The sequence below is a fragment of the Strix uralensis genome, chromosome 4 (assembly GCF_047716275.1).
Source record: "Strix uralensis isolate ZFMK-TIS-50842 chromosome 4, bStrUra1, whole genome shotgun sequence".
In the NCBI taxonomy this organism is placed as follows: domain Eukaryota; kingdom Metazoa; phylum Chordata; class Aves; order Strigiformes; family Strigidae; genus Strix; species Strix uralensis.
Genome location: NC_133975.1, coordinates 29,189,420 through 29,204,159, shown reverse-complemented (window position 1 = coordinate 29,204,159; position 14,740 = coordinate 29,189,420). Strand labels below are relative to the sequence as shown.

The following is a 14,740-nucleotide window of genomic DNA, read 5'->3' as shown; positions in this document are numbered from 1 at the left end:
CCAGTTCTAAGCATCCCCTTGACATAGTCCACACTATAGCAGAAGACTGGTCTGGAAAAACAAATTACATCACTTTATAGGAGATCAAAAGTGGCTGATTAACCCAGGCAAATTTACCTGACATGGTGCAATTAGACTCCTGAAGAGCTGCTGATCCATCCTTCTGTTGTTCCTGATCAGGTTGCTAATGGAGGCAGGGCAGTGGACTCCTGCTGGCATGCCGGTTTTCACCTGTGTGTGGAGTTAAACAGGCTGCTCCCAGAGCGTCATCACGGGAGCTGAAGTGACCTTGGCGTCACATCCTACTGTCTGCATTGTCCAGGCTTGTAAATACTGTGTGGAGCGTGCGTGCCGTCCATAGGCAGGCTGCCCGCTCTGTGAGGTTTTGGCAGAGCATTTGTCATTCCAGTAAGGCAGTCAGATCAGGATCCTGTGAGGTCAGGAAGTGAGGATCTTGTCAAAAATCTCAGGAAGCAGGCTAGTAATCTGCAGAGGCCTAAATGGGGCTTTTAAAATTGGAAACAGAACTGACTACCTAGACAGAGTTTTTTGAAAGATAAACAGCATCAGCAATCTAAATGGATTTCAAGCACAATTGTTTTTCAAAGGAATCAGCAAAGGGCACCGTAGCTGGAACAAGCTCTGAAGTACAATCAGGAAGATTTCAAGTTTATAGTTGTTTTGGAAATAATCGGTCATTTCAGTCCTTGGAGATACTGTAGCAAGTAAGGAGTGAAGCCTTTTAATGTCAGCATTGACAGTACTGCAGTTTTGGAGTCAATTACAGTACCTGCTCTATGTGCTCCTGCATGCTGAACTTCACCATCCTCATTAAAACTGACATGCATACTGGTTCCCAAACCTAAACAACTGTCCCTGCAGCACACTTGCTCAGAACAAGTCGTTTATTACCTATTGTGCGTGGGACACCCCCCTCTTCCCTTCTCCACCCAACCATCCCAATAGCTTGTGGCAGACTAGCAACACTTGTGAGTGGATTTGACTGTAATTGTTACAGAATCCTTTGGACCTTGCATAATGGAAATTATTTGGGTCACGAAATCTTGTTTCCTAATTATAGGAATGAAAAGGGGAAAAAAAAAATATAATGCAAAACCATTCCCTTATTCTGGTGTTTTTGCTTTTTAGAAACCCGGGATAACTCACTCGCTCCCGTCCGTTTTGTGTGCGCTCCGTTTTAACCTTGAAGCTCTCTTCCCCCTCCTCTACCCCCCGCTCCTCTTACACCGGGGCGGAGGGACCCCCCCGCTCCCAACCCCTCCTCGCTGGGGAATTACTCGTTTCCCCCTCGCCCGCCCGGCTCTTGGTTTTGTTCCCCCCTCGGGGAGCAGAGCTGATCGGGACGAAGGAGGGCTTCGCCGCCGCGGTCACCACCACGGCGCCCTCAGGCACCTTCCCTGCACCGGCACCCTCCCGCCCCAGCGCCCCGCCTCGCCCCGCGCCCCGGCCAGCCGGCAGGCAGCGGCCCGGCGGGTTTCGCGCCCCGGCGGCCGCCCGGAACGGGCTGCGGCCGTGGCGGCCGCCCTCTGCCACGGGGCGGCCGGGAGGGGAGAGCGGGGCGGAGCGCGGGGCCGCGGGCGGGGCGGGGCGGAGGTGGGAGCGGGGGGGAGCGCCGGGCACCGGCGCCTGTTGCCCCGAGAGAGTTAACGGTGCGGGGAAACTCGCCTCTCCTCCGCCCGTGCCGGGCGCCTGGCAACCGGGGCGCCGCGCATGTAGGGCCGCCGGGGGCTGCCGCCGCCGCCGCACCCCCGCCGGGCCCCGCGTCCCCCTCCCCGCCCCGGACAAGGCGTTTAACGTGTCCAGGCGTGAAGTATGGCATGCAAAGATGGTTTCTGCCAAGGAGCCAGCCATCGCCATGTCCTCGGGTCTCTCCATCGCCCTCCTGCACTGCCTGTGCCTGGCGACGTGGTGAGTACCCCCGGCGGCGGCGGCGGGGGGCCTGGGGCGGCCGGTCCCAGTGCCGGTGCCGCTGCCCCCGCGGGGTCCCGGCGGCTCCGCTCACCCGTTCCCCCTTTGTCTCGTAGTCTCACCGGGCCGCCCGGGCAGAGCAAAAAAGAGGAGAAATTGTGGCCGGAGAATTTCACCAGCATCCTGAACAGCCTCCTGGATGGCTATGACAACCGGCTGCGACCGGGATTCGGGGGTACGGTGGCGGCGTGGTGCCGGCGTGGGGGGGGGAGATGGGGGGGCGCCGGGCACGGGCGGGGGGCGCAGCGCTCGCCGCTCCTACCGACTCGTTACTGACCGAAAACGTGTGTGTCTCCCCCAGCTCCCCGCCCCGGGGTCCGAGCCCTCCGGGGAGGGGAGGGCCGGCAGCGAGGCAGCGCCTGGCCCCGCAAGCCCCGGGGGGGCTGAGCAACCCCGGCCGCGGGGGCCCCGCTGGGGCGGTCCCGGGCTCAGCCCCCGCTTCGCTGCTCTGCCCACACCCTGGGCTCGGGTGCTGCTATTGCGCTGGGAAAAAAAAAAAAAAAACCAAACCAGAAAAAGCCCTGAAGCTGGTGTGCGTTGGCTCGATGAGGATGGAGGGACCTGTCTAACATCCAAATTCTTCTGGTTCTTGGCAGGTTTTGACCTCTAAGTGCTACGGATAGGGTCCTTAGAGAAACAAGCGTGCTTTTAGCAGCCTAAGAGGTCAGGGCTTTGATGGGTTCTGTTCCACTAGTTGGGGAAAACCAGAGCTCGGGTGCTTGAGCACACCAGTTCTTTATCACAGTTGCTCGAATTCCAGCTTTGATTTAGAAGTAGTAGACTTAATTGCTGTATAGGAAATAGAAGTGGAGGAGTCTCGAATTTGCCTTCACGTGTGGGGGTTTTGTGCCCCTTTCGTGCCTCAGGCTGTTAAGATGCAGTTTTGTGCTGCTGAAGAAGCAGCCAGACTTTCTGTTCTTTATTGGTTTTGATGTTACTGTGTAGGGACTTAGAACCAAAAATCGTTAGGATCCAGACAAAATAAAAGTTTATTTTGTAATCTGGAATGAAGATATTAAAAATACGGATCTGAAAGTAAAAAAAAAAAAAAGATTTAAAAAGAAATGCTACAGCCCTTCTTATGACGCACAAAGCTGTAATGAGCGTTTTATAGGCTGCTTCCTATACAGGATTGAATGAGATCCTTGCGTAGGTTTATGTTGCGAAATACTTTCTTCCTCTTCTGAAAGTACCTTCTTCAAACACGTGATCTGTCTACGCTGACATGTGTGCCAGCACATTCCCCGCATGCCATGTACAGTGCTCACATGCATGATCGTGATTGTTAAAGGACAACACCGGGCATTGTTGATCACTCCTTTATTATTTTGAGTGTATGGAATAAATGAGGCCTTCTGTAAGTTAGCTTACACATTAAGTGAGAAGGAAGCTAAATTTATTACCACCCAGAGGAATTATTGGGAACCAGTAGCCTTTTGCAGTTTAGTTTCAGCAGAGAGGTTACAGACACTTCTGCACGTGTACAAGAGATGTACTATGTTTGGCATCATTTTAGGTTGAATGCCAACTAATTAGTCATCTAGCAAAGATGCTTTATGAGCATTATCAGATTTCCAAAATTAAACAACTACTAAATATGTAATATGACATACAGTTTATGTCAATTTTTATTTTAATACAGTTGTCCTTTGCAGGATATTTTGCAAGAGTAGATCTTTTTCCCCAGTAAGTGCTCCAGACTTTCAGCAAAATGCTATCAAGGAGAAAAAGTTCATTGTATCTTCTTGAACTTTCATAATGGCAATATTGAAGTAAATGATAGAGGGAGGAAAAAACTCCCAGATTTCAGCCTGGGCAAAACACTTCTGGGTGAATATTTGACAAGATGGATATTATATTGCTTCTTGCTTCTTCTTTCCTTGTAACATCTAAACCACTCATTCATCTTTGAGTTTTGAACTTCTGAGTAAAACATGGGGGGAAAAAATGCTTTATGTTTTAAAATGATGCCTGCCTCCCTAGCTCCTTACAGCAAAAGTTATCTTCACCTGATTTGACAAGAACAACTTAAAAAAAAAACAAGAAACCCAAACCAACACAAGAAATTTCTGGAATTGGGCAGTTTTGACTTTTTGACATAACTCAGAGTACTAACTGTGGATTAGTTATTAAAATATACACTATCCAAATCAAGTTTTCCCTATATTTTCAGCTTTTTTTTTTTTTTTTCTGATAAATCTTTATGACAAATGGGACTTGCAATTTAAAAGCGGGTCACTCACTAGTTTTATAGCACAACAGACAAAATGTCAGAGGGGATGGGAGTATTTAGAGATGGAAAGTATAGTACGTTTTGGTAATGTTAAAGCTACATCACTTTCTGATGAATAGCAGAATATTTATTTTTGTTTTATTCTTGAAGCTGATTCACCATCTAGTTTTCACGTGACTTGCAATGAAATGAAGGTTTTATTTTAAGAACAAAAGGCCGCATAGAGGTCTGACTGATGCTGATTTTAAACTTCAGATTAATGAAAACCTTTCTAATTCTGGTGCAAATGATGTTTAAAATCAGACTTGGGGAGGTAGCCAAGTTCTGAATTTTGCTGGCGTCTTCCAGAGTTGCCACAAATAACAATTCATGAAGATTTTTTGCATGCAGAGCGAAGTAGAAAACATTAGATTTTGGAGATTTCCTAAAACTGGATCCAAATTATCCATGCTATCATTAATTAGCGTAATTTTTGGTAGTTATGGAGGAGAAGTTAAATTGCCTGAGTATGCTTACAGATGTGGAAATGGTCTCTCAGGAGGGTTTTGAACCTCAGCAGAGTATGTCAAAGCTTGTCTTGGTACTTCTTCTACAGAAGCATAGCGTATGTTGAGAGCTAAAAGAAGTAGTTCCCCGTGTCATTGGATCGATACCTTGGATTACAAACTCACTTTATTAAATGGATTAAAAAGAACCTAAAAAGTTACTGTCACTAAGCACTGTTAAGGTTTGTTAGTCTAATAAAAAAACCCAGAAGGGTTTATGAAAAAGGTTATTAAAGTTCCCATTAAGTTGGGGGTGTGTGTGTGAGGGAATCTAAAGAAGCAAGAGAGAAGCAAAGGGATTTCTCCTAGAAATCTAATGGAACAAAGCAGAATGGGCAGTTTGGTATAAGAAAGAATAAAAATCAATACCCAAGTGCTGTCAGGAAGACTTTAAATGCATGAGAGTTTTGAATTTCAGTAGAGGGAAGGTATTTAGAGACTAGTGAATAAAGTAATGCTTATGATGTTTGAAAATAGTGTGGTAGAATTCAAGTCAATTCCATTCCCTACACTGTTTGCTCCATTATATCATTATCCTGAATTTCAGAATGCAATTTGTAATGCATGTGGGTTTCCTGGTCAAAACCACTCTATAAGAACAGGTTGTATACATAAGCCACTTGTAGTGTGATTAATTAAAAGCATTATCTGCTGGAAAACTTGAAGAGTATTACCACAGTGCTATTTTGATTCAGCTGTAAAACTTTGAAGCAAAAGAATTTCTAGTTATACCCTGACTCCAGTTTTCATGTGCTTTTAAAAATTTTGTCTATGACACAAAAGAAAACTATAGAAAGCTACAAAAGCTGGATTTTCTCTGAAAATCCCCTTGTGACCTTTCTACTTGCGATTAGTTTCAAAGTGACAGTAGAAGTCCAGAGACTTCTTGAAAGGAGCATTATTCACTTGAAGTTAAAGGCCTGGGTCTGATTTGCCATTTTAAACATTTGGATGGTTTCAGACTACCCGAGAAACTCTTGACGTAACTAAGGGCCTGCAAGATCTGTTCAAATCTGTATTGGATTGTAACTTTAAAAAATGTAATGGTGTCTTTGAAACTTTCATGATACAGTAACTCACCACGCTTAAGCCTGCACTCAGGGAAGCAAGAAGGAATGGAGGGACTGAAGCTGGCGAGAGCAGCATCACCGTGTGCTGCCATGTGTCTGCTAATTTTAATGAATTGTGGCTTTTAGAGAACATCTCATCCCTGGTGTCTTCCTTTTAATGGCCAATTGTATGGCCAGACCAAAGAAAGAAGGTGCTATGTCACTTGCCTCCTGCCCAAGGCTCTTAGGTTGACTTCGAAACCTGCTGACGTTAGCTCTAAACAAGCTGACATTATCTCCCACAGCATTTTACTGGCTCACAGTGTGGCTGCCCATCAGTCAGCGAAAGCTGGAGTGAGCTCTCTTTTTGGGTTCTGTTTGTGTGAGGCAGAGTCTGGCATGAGCTGTCTTACTGTCAGCTAGTGAAATGGTGATAGCTCTGTGGTTTTCTGTTTGGAAGTTGCCATGTACTCTGGCTCATGAGTAGAAGGAACAGGACTGTGTTCATTCATTTTCCTTTTTCCTTTCTTCCTCTTTTAATATTCTTTCTCATCATCTCATACCTGTGAAAGTGCAGCCGAGTACTTGGTTGTATTATATATGCTAGCTATTGTCTCCCCTAAGAAGGCTAGGAGAGGGCTTCTCTGCCCCTTCTAGGCTGTGTAATGTTCAGCTGATGAACAGCATTTCTGCAGAGTTTCATTTCCTGTCAGTGCAGGAGGAGTGACTTTACTCAGAAAATAAACACAGAATAAATTTGAAAAGCAAAGACAATTTTCTGGTTTTGGAGAAAATAAAAATATCTACGTGATTATCTGCTCTTATTAGGAGCTCATGCATACCTTCAGGGTTCCATTGCTCAGCATAATGAATATTGTAATTTATTTTTATTTTTTAGATTGAAATGGACTTGAAGCAAGCATTGTAAAGTGAAACTAATTGGGTTTTTTCAGGCAGTTGTCCAGTCTTCCTCAGCTGGTGAGAATAGATGACTCAAAGGCTTAACAGGATATGGTGTTAGATACCTGTAGTTGACTGATTTGAATTTGGCCCAGGTTAGTAATGCTTGAAGTCATTACCATCTGTCTGTTGTTCAGTGACCTGTATAAAATTAGCTGATATTCTTAGTCCAGTTCTTAGTAGACAGGTGTCCACATCATGAAAACTGGCACCAGTATCAAGCTTGTTGGCTGTAGCAGCAGAGATTATCTGCTGATGAACAGGCAAAGAAACAGTAGTCTCATTTCTGGAGGTATGTTTTTCCCTTTTCAGGGTTCAGACATGCTGATGGATGAGCATATGTAGAGACAAAGGTTATTGTGTGCTGCTGCATTTGTTGTATTTGTCTTTTGGTAGAGAATGTAGCCCGCATGTTTGAATTCCACGTTAATTTTTTTTACAATGCCCTACCTAGTTTTTCGGGCTTCCTAGCAGAAATCTTAACATATAGCAGGTGTCCTCAGCTGTTCTTTCTGATAGAATGAAATGAGAACATGCTTCATATGATGGCTTTTTTTTTTTTGTTCCTTCACTTAAAAGATACCAACCCTATTCAGGCAGCAGGAATTTGGAAAGAGAAAGCACCAAATCTTTCACATGTAGTTATATTTAAAAAAAAAAAAAATCTGTAGCAACTATTTTTTTTTTCTAGATGTAACTGTAGGAACTGATGTAATATAATTTCAAGTAGTTTATGTGTCCTGGGAATGATCTCATAATAGCAGCAATAACTGCACTTAGCATTTAAATTGTACCTTGTACGCTGAAACCTTTGTACAGACTTGTTTGCTAATGTTCCCCGTGGGTTGCGTGACTCTTGATGGCAAAATTTGCACTATACAGAAAGCCTGTGCAGGATTTGACTGTTTACATACAGTAGAAATCTCTGCAGTGACAGTTGCCTATGGAGACGCCGCGATAATGGAGCCCAAAGTCTTTCACTGGGAGCTCTGCTGCAGTTCAACCCATATGTTGGCATAAAATGCATGGGAGAGCTGTCTTATGTTCCTCTTCACAGGGTTAGGGCCTGGCATCGCTTCTTCAGCCCACATGCAACATCTCTATCTAACACTGAACTATTCTGGCTTTTGCAGGGGTTGCTTTTAATCCTGCCTGAGCTTCTTTAAAGTATATTATCTTGCAAGCAGTGATTCAGACTTAACTGTTCCCACTGCAGTGTGTAGGACTCTCCTATTTCATTGACATAAAAATACACACCAGTATGTTATAAATAGTTCTTCAACATTTCTCAAGATTTATGGTGGATAGATGCTTTCTGAACATCCATTGAGGGATAAGCCCAAATGGTCATATTTAAAGTTAATTGGCCTTCTTACAACTTGCTGCATTTTATTTTCAGTAATAGAGCATTAAGGATTCTAATAGAATCTTCTGCTTGCAGAGCCTGAGTTGATTAAGTGGTGCAACACGTTCATTTTGGAGGGCTGCTTAAATCACCAATAAAAGTAGGTTAGGTGACTACAGATCACCTCCTCGTTGACAGGAATTCCCACGATTAATAATAGTGTTTTTTTTTAAAAAAGAAGCATGACTCACTATTTGTAGCCCTGCTATTGTTACCAACTGGAGTTATGTTTTCTTCTAGATCAAGAAGAATAAGGGATAGGTTTTGGTGTCGCTATAGATACCTCTGGGTTGGCATTAAGTACTGGGATGTGCTAGAAAACCCAAGATTTGGCCTTAACAGTTGTGAACTGACAATGTAGGTGGAAGACGTGGAGCACGACAGGGCTGCAATTGGAGAACAAGCATTAAGGAGATAATCGGCTTCGCTGTGTCTTGCTGCTGTCTTCACTCCTACCAAACATTTTACTGTTTGGCCAAGGCTTTGGATGCAAAGCAAGGATTTGCATGTCAGTACTAGCTGGATAACTGAAATATTTCTATATCGTCATTCATCTGCCATTTTCTAGTGGCCTAAAATGCAATTTTAACATTTGTTTTGTCACTGTGCTGCCATCGTGTTGGGCAAGCAACCAAAAGTAAACTTTAGTTTCAACCTTATTTTGTGGCTTCATTATTGTCTGAAAGTTCCTGCTTCCTTCTTTCTCATGGGTCCTACTATTAAATAAAGGTCTGAGAGCAGAATAGCAGTTACCAAAGAGTGAACTCAAGCAAAGTTTTGGTCCTGCGTTGCTGCTATAGGATTTTTAATAGCATTAAGGCATAGGTTTGCTGATTTGGAGATTAGCCTCTGGGTCTTGGCTCTCCCCTTCTTTTTGAGAAATGCCCAAAAAAATAAACTTGCAAAAAGCATCTGAATGCTTATTGCCCATGAAGCTGTAATCATTTAATAGAACACAAGAAATCAGTGCCTGAGGGGAAGCAGCTCATGCCTGTGGGAAAAATCTGTCCCTTTGCTCAATTTGATATGATTATAAAATTACAGTGTTCTGTGAGCTAAAGAAAAGAAGGTACTGCCAGAGGAAAGCAGTTAAAGGTTTGGGTTTTTTTGAGGAATATTCCTATTTGGTTTCTTAGAACTAACAAATAAATCCTGAAAGGGATTCAGGAACTGAGTACAATACTCAATATTCCCTTATTACTGAGTAATGGAGACTGATTCCTGCATTTTCTTATTAGAGCTACATGGGAAAATGACTTGTTCATTTCTGTAGAACTTTGATTTCAGAAACATTTCAAATTCAGGTGAAATAAATATTTATATATTTAAACCAAGCCTAGATAAATTAAAGTCTTGAGATTATGGGAGGTCAGATACAATTGTATCTCTTCTATTTCTATGCACAAGTGTGATTGGGCTTTTCTTTCCTATTTTCTAACACTTCAGATAAATGTCTTCCAGTATCTTGGCAGCTCTGGTATGAGTTTTTTCAATCTCCTGGAGCTCTTCTGCTCTCAAGAAAGAATTATATTCAGGAAATGTCTTTGGACTATGGTGTCAGTAGAATGAGTGGTCTAACCACTTGCGGATTTCCCTGACCTAATTTAGAACACTTCGTGATTTGTAGAAAGGGGAGCAGCTTCCATTTGACCTGTTTAGAGAGCAACCCATTGCAAAACAAACAGCATGGTATGAAAGCATGTTATCTGGAACTTGGGAGTTTCTTCTGAAAACCTCTTCAAGACAGATACGCCGAATTATCCAACTTTCCAGGGACCGCTGAGTTACCAACTGTTGTAGGGTGAATTTTCTTTAGATTTTATGTTGAAAAATGTCTTTCCAGTAAAGTAGTTTTTTTGACATTTAGCTAAAAAATTCTTAGGTGTTCTCTACATAACTTGCAAATGGTTTAGTGAAATAATTTTACATGGTTTTGTTTTACTTTTTGTTCACAGTTTGACACTTGTTCTAGGTGCAAGAAGTACAGGTTTCCTGTTTTCCAGTTGCTTGTTTCTTGTTCTCCTTTCAACATTTGTTTCAAAGTGACATCTGTGAACAATGATTTTTAATTTTTTTTTTTCCTTCCAAGAGGGACATATTCTTCTGCTGCTAACAATCTTAAGTCTTTCCTCCTTTCATTTTTAGATTGCAAATACTATGATAAAGCCTGAATTAACAGACTCAAGCCACTTACCCTCTTTAGAAAGACAAGTTATAGGAGTTTAGAAACTGTGGTTGTGAATTTGTAGACCATATGTTTTTTCAAATGGATACTGTTTGGTAAGACCCATCAGTAGATTGTTTGGTTTTTTTTTAAAATTTATGATGCAAGTTAATTACCCGAGTTAAACCATTAGCTAATGCTTTGATCACAGAATCATCGTAATAACTGGTAATGATTAGCAGCTTTCTAGCCTTTTACATTGGGAACAGACCTAAATCCCAATGAAATTAGTTGGTAGCTGTGTTCTTTGGCTTAAGGGGAACTGTAGCGTGTACTGTAGAGTGAATGCCCATCTGAAATGTCAAGGTGTTTTGTCCTGTAGTAAAAGAAATTACATGTTAAAATGAAACTGCTTTCTCTGATGGTTGCTATGCTGCACCCAGCTGTGAGAGCGCAAGACCTCTGGTCAGTGCACTGTTTTTAAGTGTCTAAAGTATCACTAGTTTTTTCAAGCCAGGCTTTGTGGTAGCATGTGGACCTAGGTTCAGACCCTGAAAAATGCTTGGATATCCAACTTTTATTTTGATTGTTAGTATTAAAGCACTGAAGTACATCTCAGGGTATGGATGCAGTTCTTGATCCTGCAGTACTAAATTGCCCAGTGCATGGCATGCTAATATCTGTCGTGCTAATATCTGTCGTCCAGTTATTACTAGTAGAACCAAATGTTAGTAATAAATGCCTTGGGGAATGTGGATTTCCTGAATTCAGTGCTTGGTGTTAATTAGAATGATGTTTTTGGTGAGCCTTTTAATTTTTTGACATCTGTTTTCTTACCCGTTGAGTCAACATTGATTTTCTAAATGGGGATTTGCATGGAAATGCTGCTTTTGATTTACTTACATGGTAAAGGTAATTGAGCAGTACTTGTTATTAGAGACTTATCTGAAATGACCTGTGTTTGCATTTTGCTCTTGCTCGTCCACAGAACCCTCAGAGAGATAACTGTTCACACACCAGGATCATTTATGGGAATTGTTGACCTGCAAAATTCAAATTTTCTTGCTCACTTCCTTTTCATACATTAGGTCCTGTTACTGAAGTCAAAACAGATATATATGTCACCAGTTTTGGACCAGTTTCTGATGTAGAAATGGTATGTATTTCTGGGATTAAAATGCCATTTCCTGGTTCTGAGAAACCATTAACTGCAGTAAGGAGTGGATGCTTCATCTGTACTGTTCTGTCAATCATGCAAAGTAGGCAAGATTAGTAACAGCTTAATTTACAGGTTATAATTAGATACATCAGGCCTGATTCTGGTCACACTTTCACTGGTTTTTGGCTGGCTTAAAGAATTCACTTCATAGGATTTAAAACAGACTTTCATGGTGTAGAGGCAGAATCAGGCCTTGCAGGGAGCATCTAAGTCTACTGTGGGGCAAATGTGTAATATCTTTGAAATTGCTTTTCCTTTCTGAAACTTGTGTTATTCTCAGGTGAATAATAATGACATCATTTCACAAATACTTGTTGATGTTTCCATTTCAGATGAATGTCCTTTGCTGATCTTTGTGCCCCTTTTAGCATCACTTTCAGCAAATGTTTGACTGATAGGAGTTTTCATAAGTGTCTGCAGAAACTGAATGTCAAAGTGACATGCATGAAATAGTCACAGAAGAGAAACGTTACATTTGCACGTACTGTTACTTGTGCCTGAACAGCATCTGCATTCACTTGAGGTCAAATCCAGCAAAACTCTCATCAACTTCTATAATCCAGTGGTATACCCTTGAATCATACAATCGTTTATCTTTTTATAAAAAAATCCAAGAAATCCCATGGGAGTAACCCAGCCATATTTGCTGAACTAAATTTCTTTAAGGGAAGGGCAGTTTCAGGGTAGTAGCTTTCTTCCCATACAGTGCTGTCATGTACTTTGTAGTGCACCTGATTTGGTTCTATCATGTGGAAGGGTACGTGATAGCAAGATATTTTTTGAAGGGCTACGTTCGTGAGAGCAGTCTCACATCGAAATGCATCTTATCCCTTCAGTGGTTGCCATGTACAGTATGATGCTGTTCAGTGTGACAAGGGGTACAAGACTCTGGTCACAAGGAAATCTAGTAACGTGTGCCTCAAATCTGAAATGAGGGCTGCGTGCCATCTCTCAGGTTTCACTGAAGCATTTGACACGATGCCACATGGGAAATTATTAGTTATATTGGAGAAGGCAGGAGTGAGAACATGGACTGAAGGTAGGTAAGAAACTGGCAAAAGGAGAGTTTACAGCAGATGTTTCCCCTTTCATCATTAGGGATTAATTAGGAGGCTATTCGGGGATCCAGGAATTGGTTTTGGAATAATTTTTAGTTAATGTATCTATTAGTAACCCAATGTAATCTGAATGTGGCTTCACTCATAAAACTCACTGAAACAGCAAAGTGTGATACAGTCTCAGTACAGGGCATGATCAGAAGGTCTGTTTAGACAAACTACTTTGGTACTCAGCGTAATGAAAACAGTTGAAATCTTGTATAGAAAATCTGTCACGTAGAAGCTAATAACGGAAACTGCTACTTATGAGCTATGACATCACCAGCAAGAAAAGAGACTTTTCATAGATTAACTATAAACCACAGTGGAGGATGGAGCCATGGAAAAGACAGATGTAATTCTAAGGTGCATTACTCTAGTAGGCATGCCTCCTTGCCAGTGAGAATTGATATGGTTATACAAGTAGTTTCAATGGTAACGTTATGCAGAAGAGTTTGAAATAAAGTCAGAAAACACTGGCTTGACAACAAAATCACAACTGTAGGTTAGAAAGGACTCAAAGTTTTGTGTGTTACATTTTTCAGTGCCACATGATGCTGTTTTTGTGAAATGCTTTACTTCCCAAGATGAGAAATGCGTTCATTTGTCCATTTATTCACTTAGGATTTCTCATGATGTGCCTGTGTCTGCAGTTCTGCAGTTGTTGTTTGCATGTTTTCTTTGGAGCATCTGAATGGCTCTTGTAATGGGATAGTTACGTAGTTAAAAACAAATGTGTATATGTGCAAGTCTGTATATAATTTATTACCCATGTTTTGTGGCATGGCAAAGGAAATATTTAGTTTTTCTCAGTTAAAAGCTTACTTTCCATGAGTTGAAATTAAATTTTCTTTTCTAACTTTGGAAGTGGAAGTAATTGTCCTGGTATTTTTAATTTAGCCAGCAGCAGAAAATCCATAGATATCTTTTCTTTAAAAATCTGTTGACACTTATTGTCAGAGATCATTTTGTTTCCAGTTGCATGCTTGACTACTAATTTAGTTGCCTGCTTCCTGCAACCTAATTAGATTAATTATTCCTTAATGATTAAATATGTGTAGCGATTTATTGATATGACTAATGTGGGAAATTAAGCTATTAAGAAGTACACAACACAATTTAATTGGTGGAAATATGTTTGTGTAGTGGACTTAGTATTTTCTTTACTACTGATATCTTTGCTCCTGAGGGATTTCTTTTTTTTACAGGAAACACACATGCAAATATGATCTTTGTTTTTCTGCAATTTAATACAGGAATATACAATGGATGTCTTCTTCCGTCAGACATGGGTAGACAAAAGATTAAAATATGATGGCCCTATTGAAATTTTAAGACTTAACAACTTGATGGTTTCAAAGGTGTGGACCCCTGACACTTTCTTCAGGAATGGGAAAAAGTCTGTTGCACATAATATGACAGCCCCAAATAAACTCTTCAGAATAATGAGAAATGGCACCATCCTGTACACGATGAGGTATCCAATGTGTTTGTTTGGCTTCTTACAATTACTGTATGCAAAAGTTATACTGCCTAGACAAAATGGCAAACAGAGACTATTTAATTTGTTCCATTATAGGCTTACAATAAGTGCAGAGTGTCCCATGAGATTAGTGGATTTTCCCATGGATGGTCATGCTTGTCCTCTCAAATTTGGGAGTTGTAAGTTGCAATTATGAAATTTCTTGTAACTACAGAATTTAAATTGTAGAAGTAGATTTTGAGCAATTACTAAACTTTCTGAATATTAGTCTTGATACACAATCCTTATGCAGACAAAACTCCTGTTAAATTCCTTGGGAATTTTATTTAGGGCCTCAAAAATTAAATCCAGGCAGAGAATTGAAAAGCAGGCAGTGATTCAGCTATTATGTTAAATCCCACTATTCGGGCTACACAGTTGCTTGAAATACATAGTTTTTCTTGGTTCTTAGGGAGGAATTGCATACTCAGTGAAGTGAGAGATTCTCTGGAGAAGACAAAGAGGGTGGGATCCATCTCAATTTACAACAGGCGGGTAAAAGGCAACCAGGGAAGCAGGTTATTTGACTTTTTCCACAGTTAGTGGAGGCACGTTGA

The 14,740-nt window shown here is 41.5% G+C and overlaps 1 protein-coding gene across 1 annotated transcript in view; it reads left to right on the top strand.

The window, feature by feature from the left end:
* Positions 1–1,745: 1,745 nt before the first annotated feature.
* GABRA4 (gamma-aminobutyric acid type A receptor subunit alpha4) overlaps positions 1,746–14,740 on the top strand; it is a 49,391-nt gene continuing 36,396 nt past the window's right edge. The window contains exons 1-5 of the mRNA XM_074866091.1: positions 1,746–1,929; positions 2,046–2,164; positions 11,434–11,501; positions 13,918–14,138; positions 14,241–14,323. Coding sequence (XP_074722192.1) covers positions 1,847–1,929; positions 2,046–2,164; positions 11,434–11,501; positions 13,918–14,138; positions 14,241–14,323 — 574 coding nt within the window. The 5' untranslated portion in view covers positions 1,746–1,846. The remainder of the gene's footprint in view (positions 1,930–2,045; positions 2,165–11,433; positions 11,502–13,917; positions 14,139–14,240; positions 14,324–14,740) is intronic.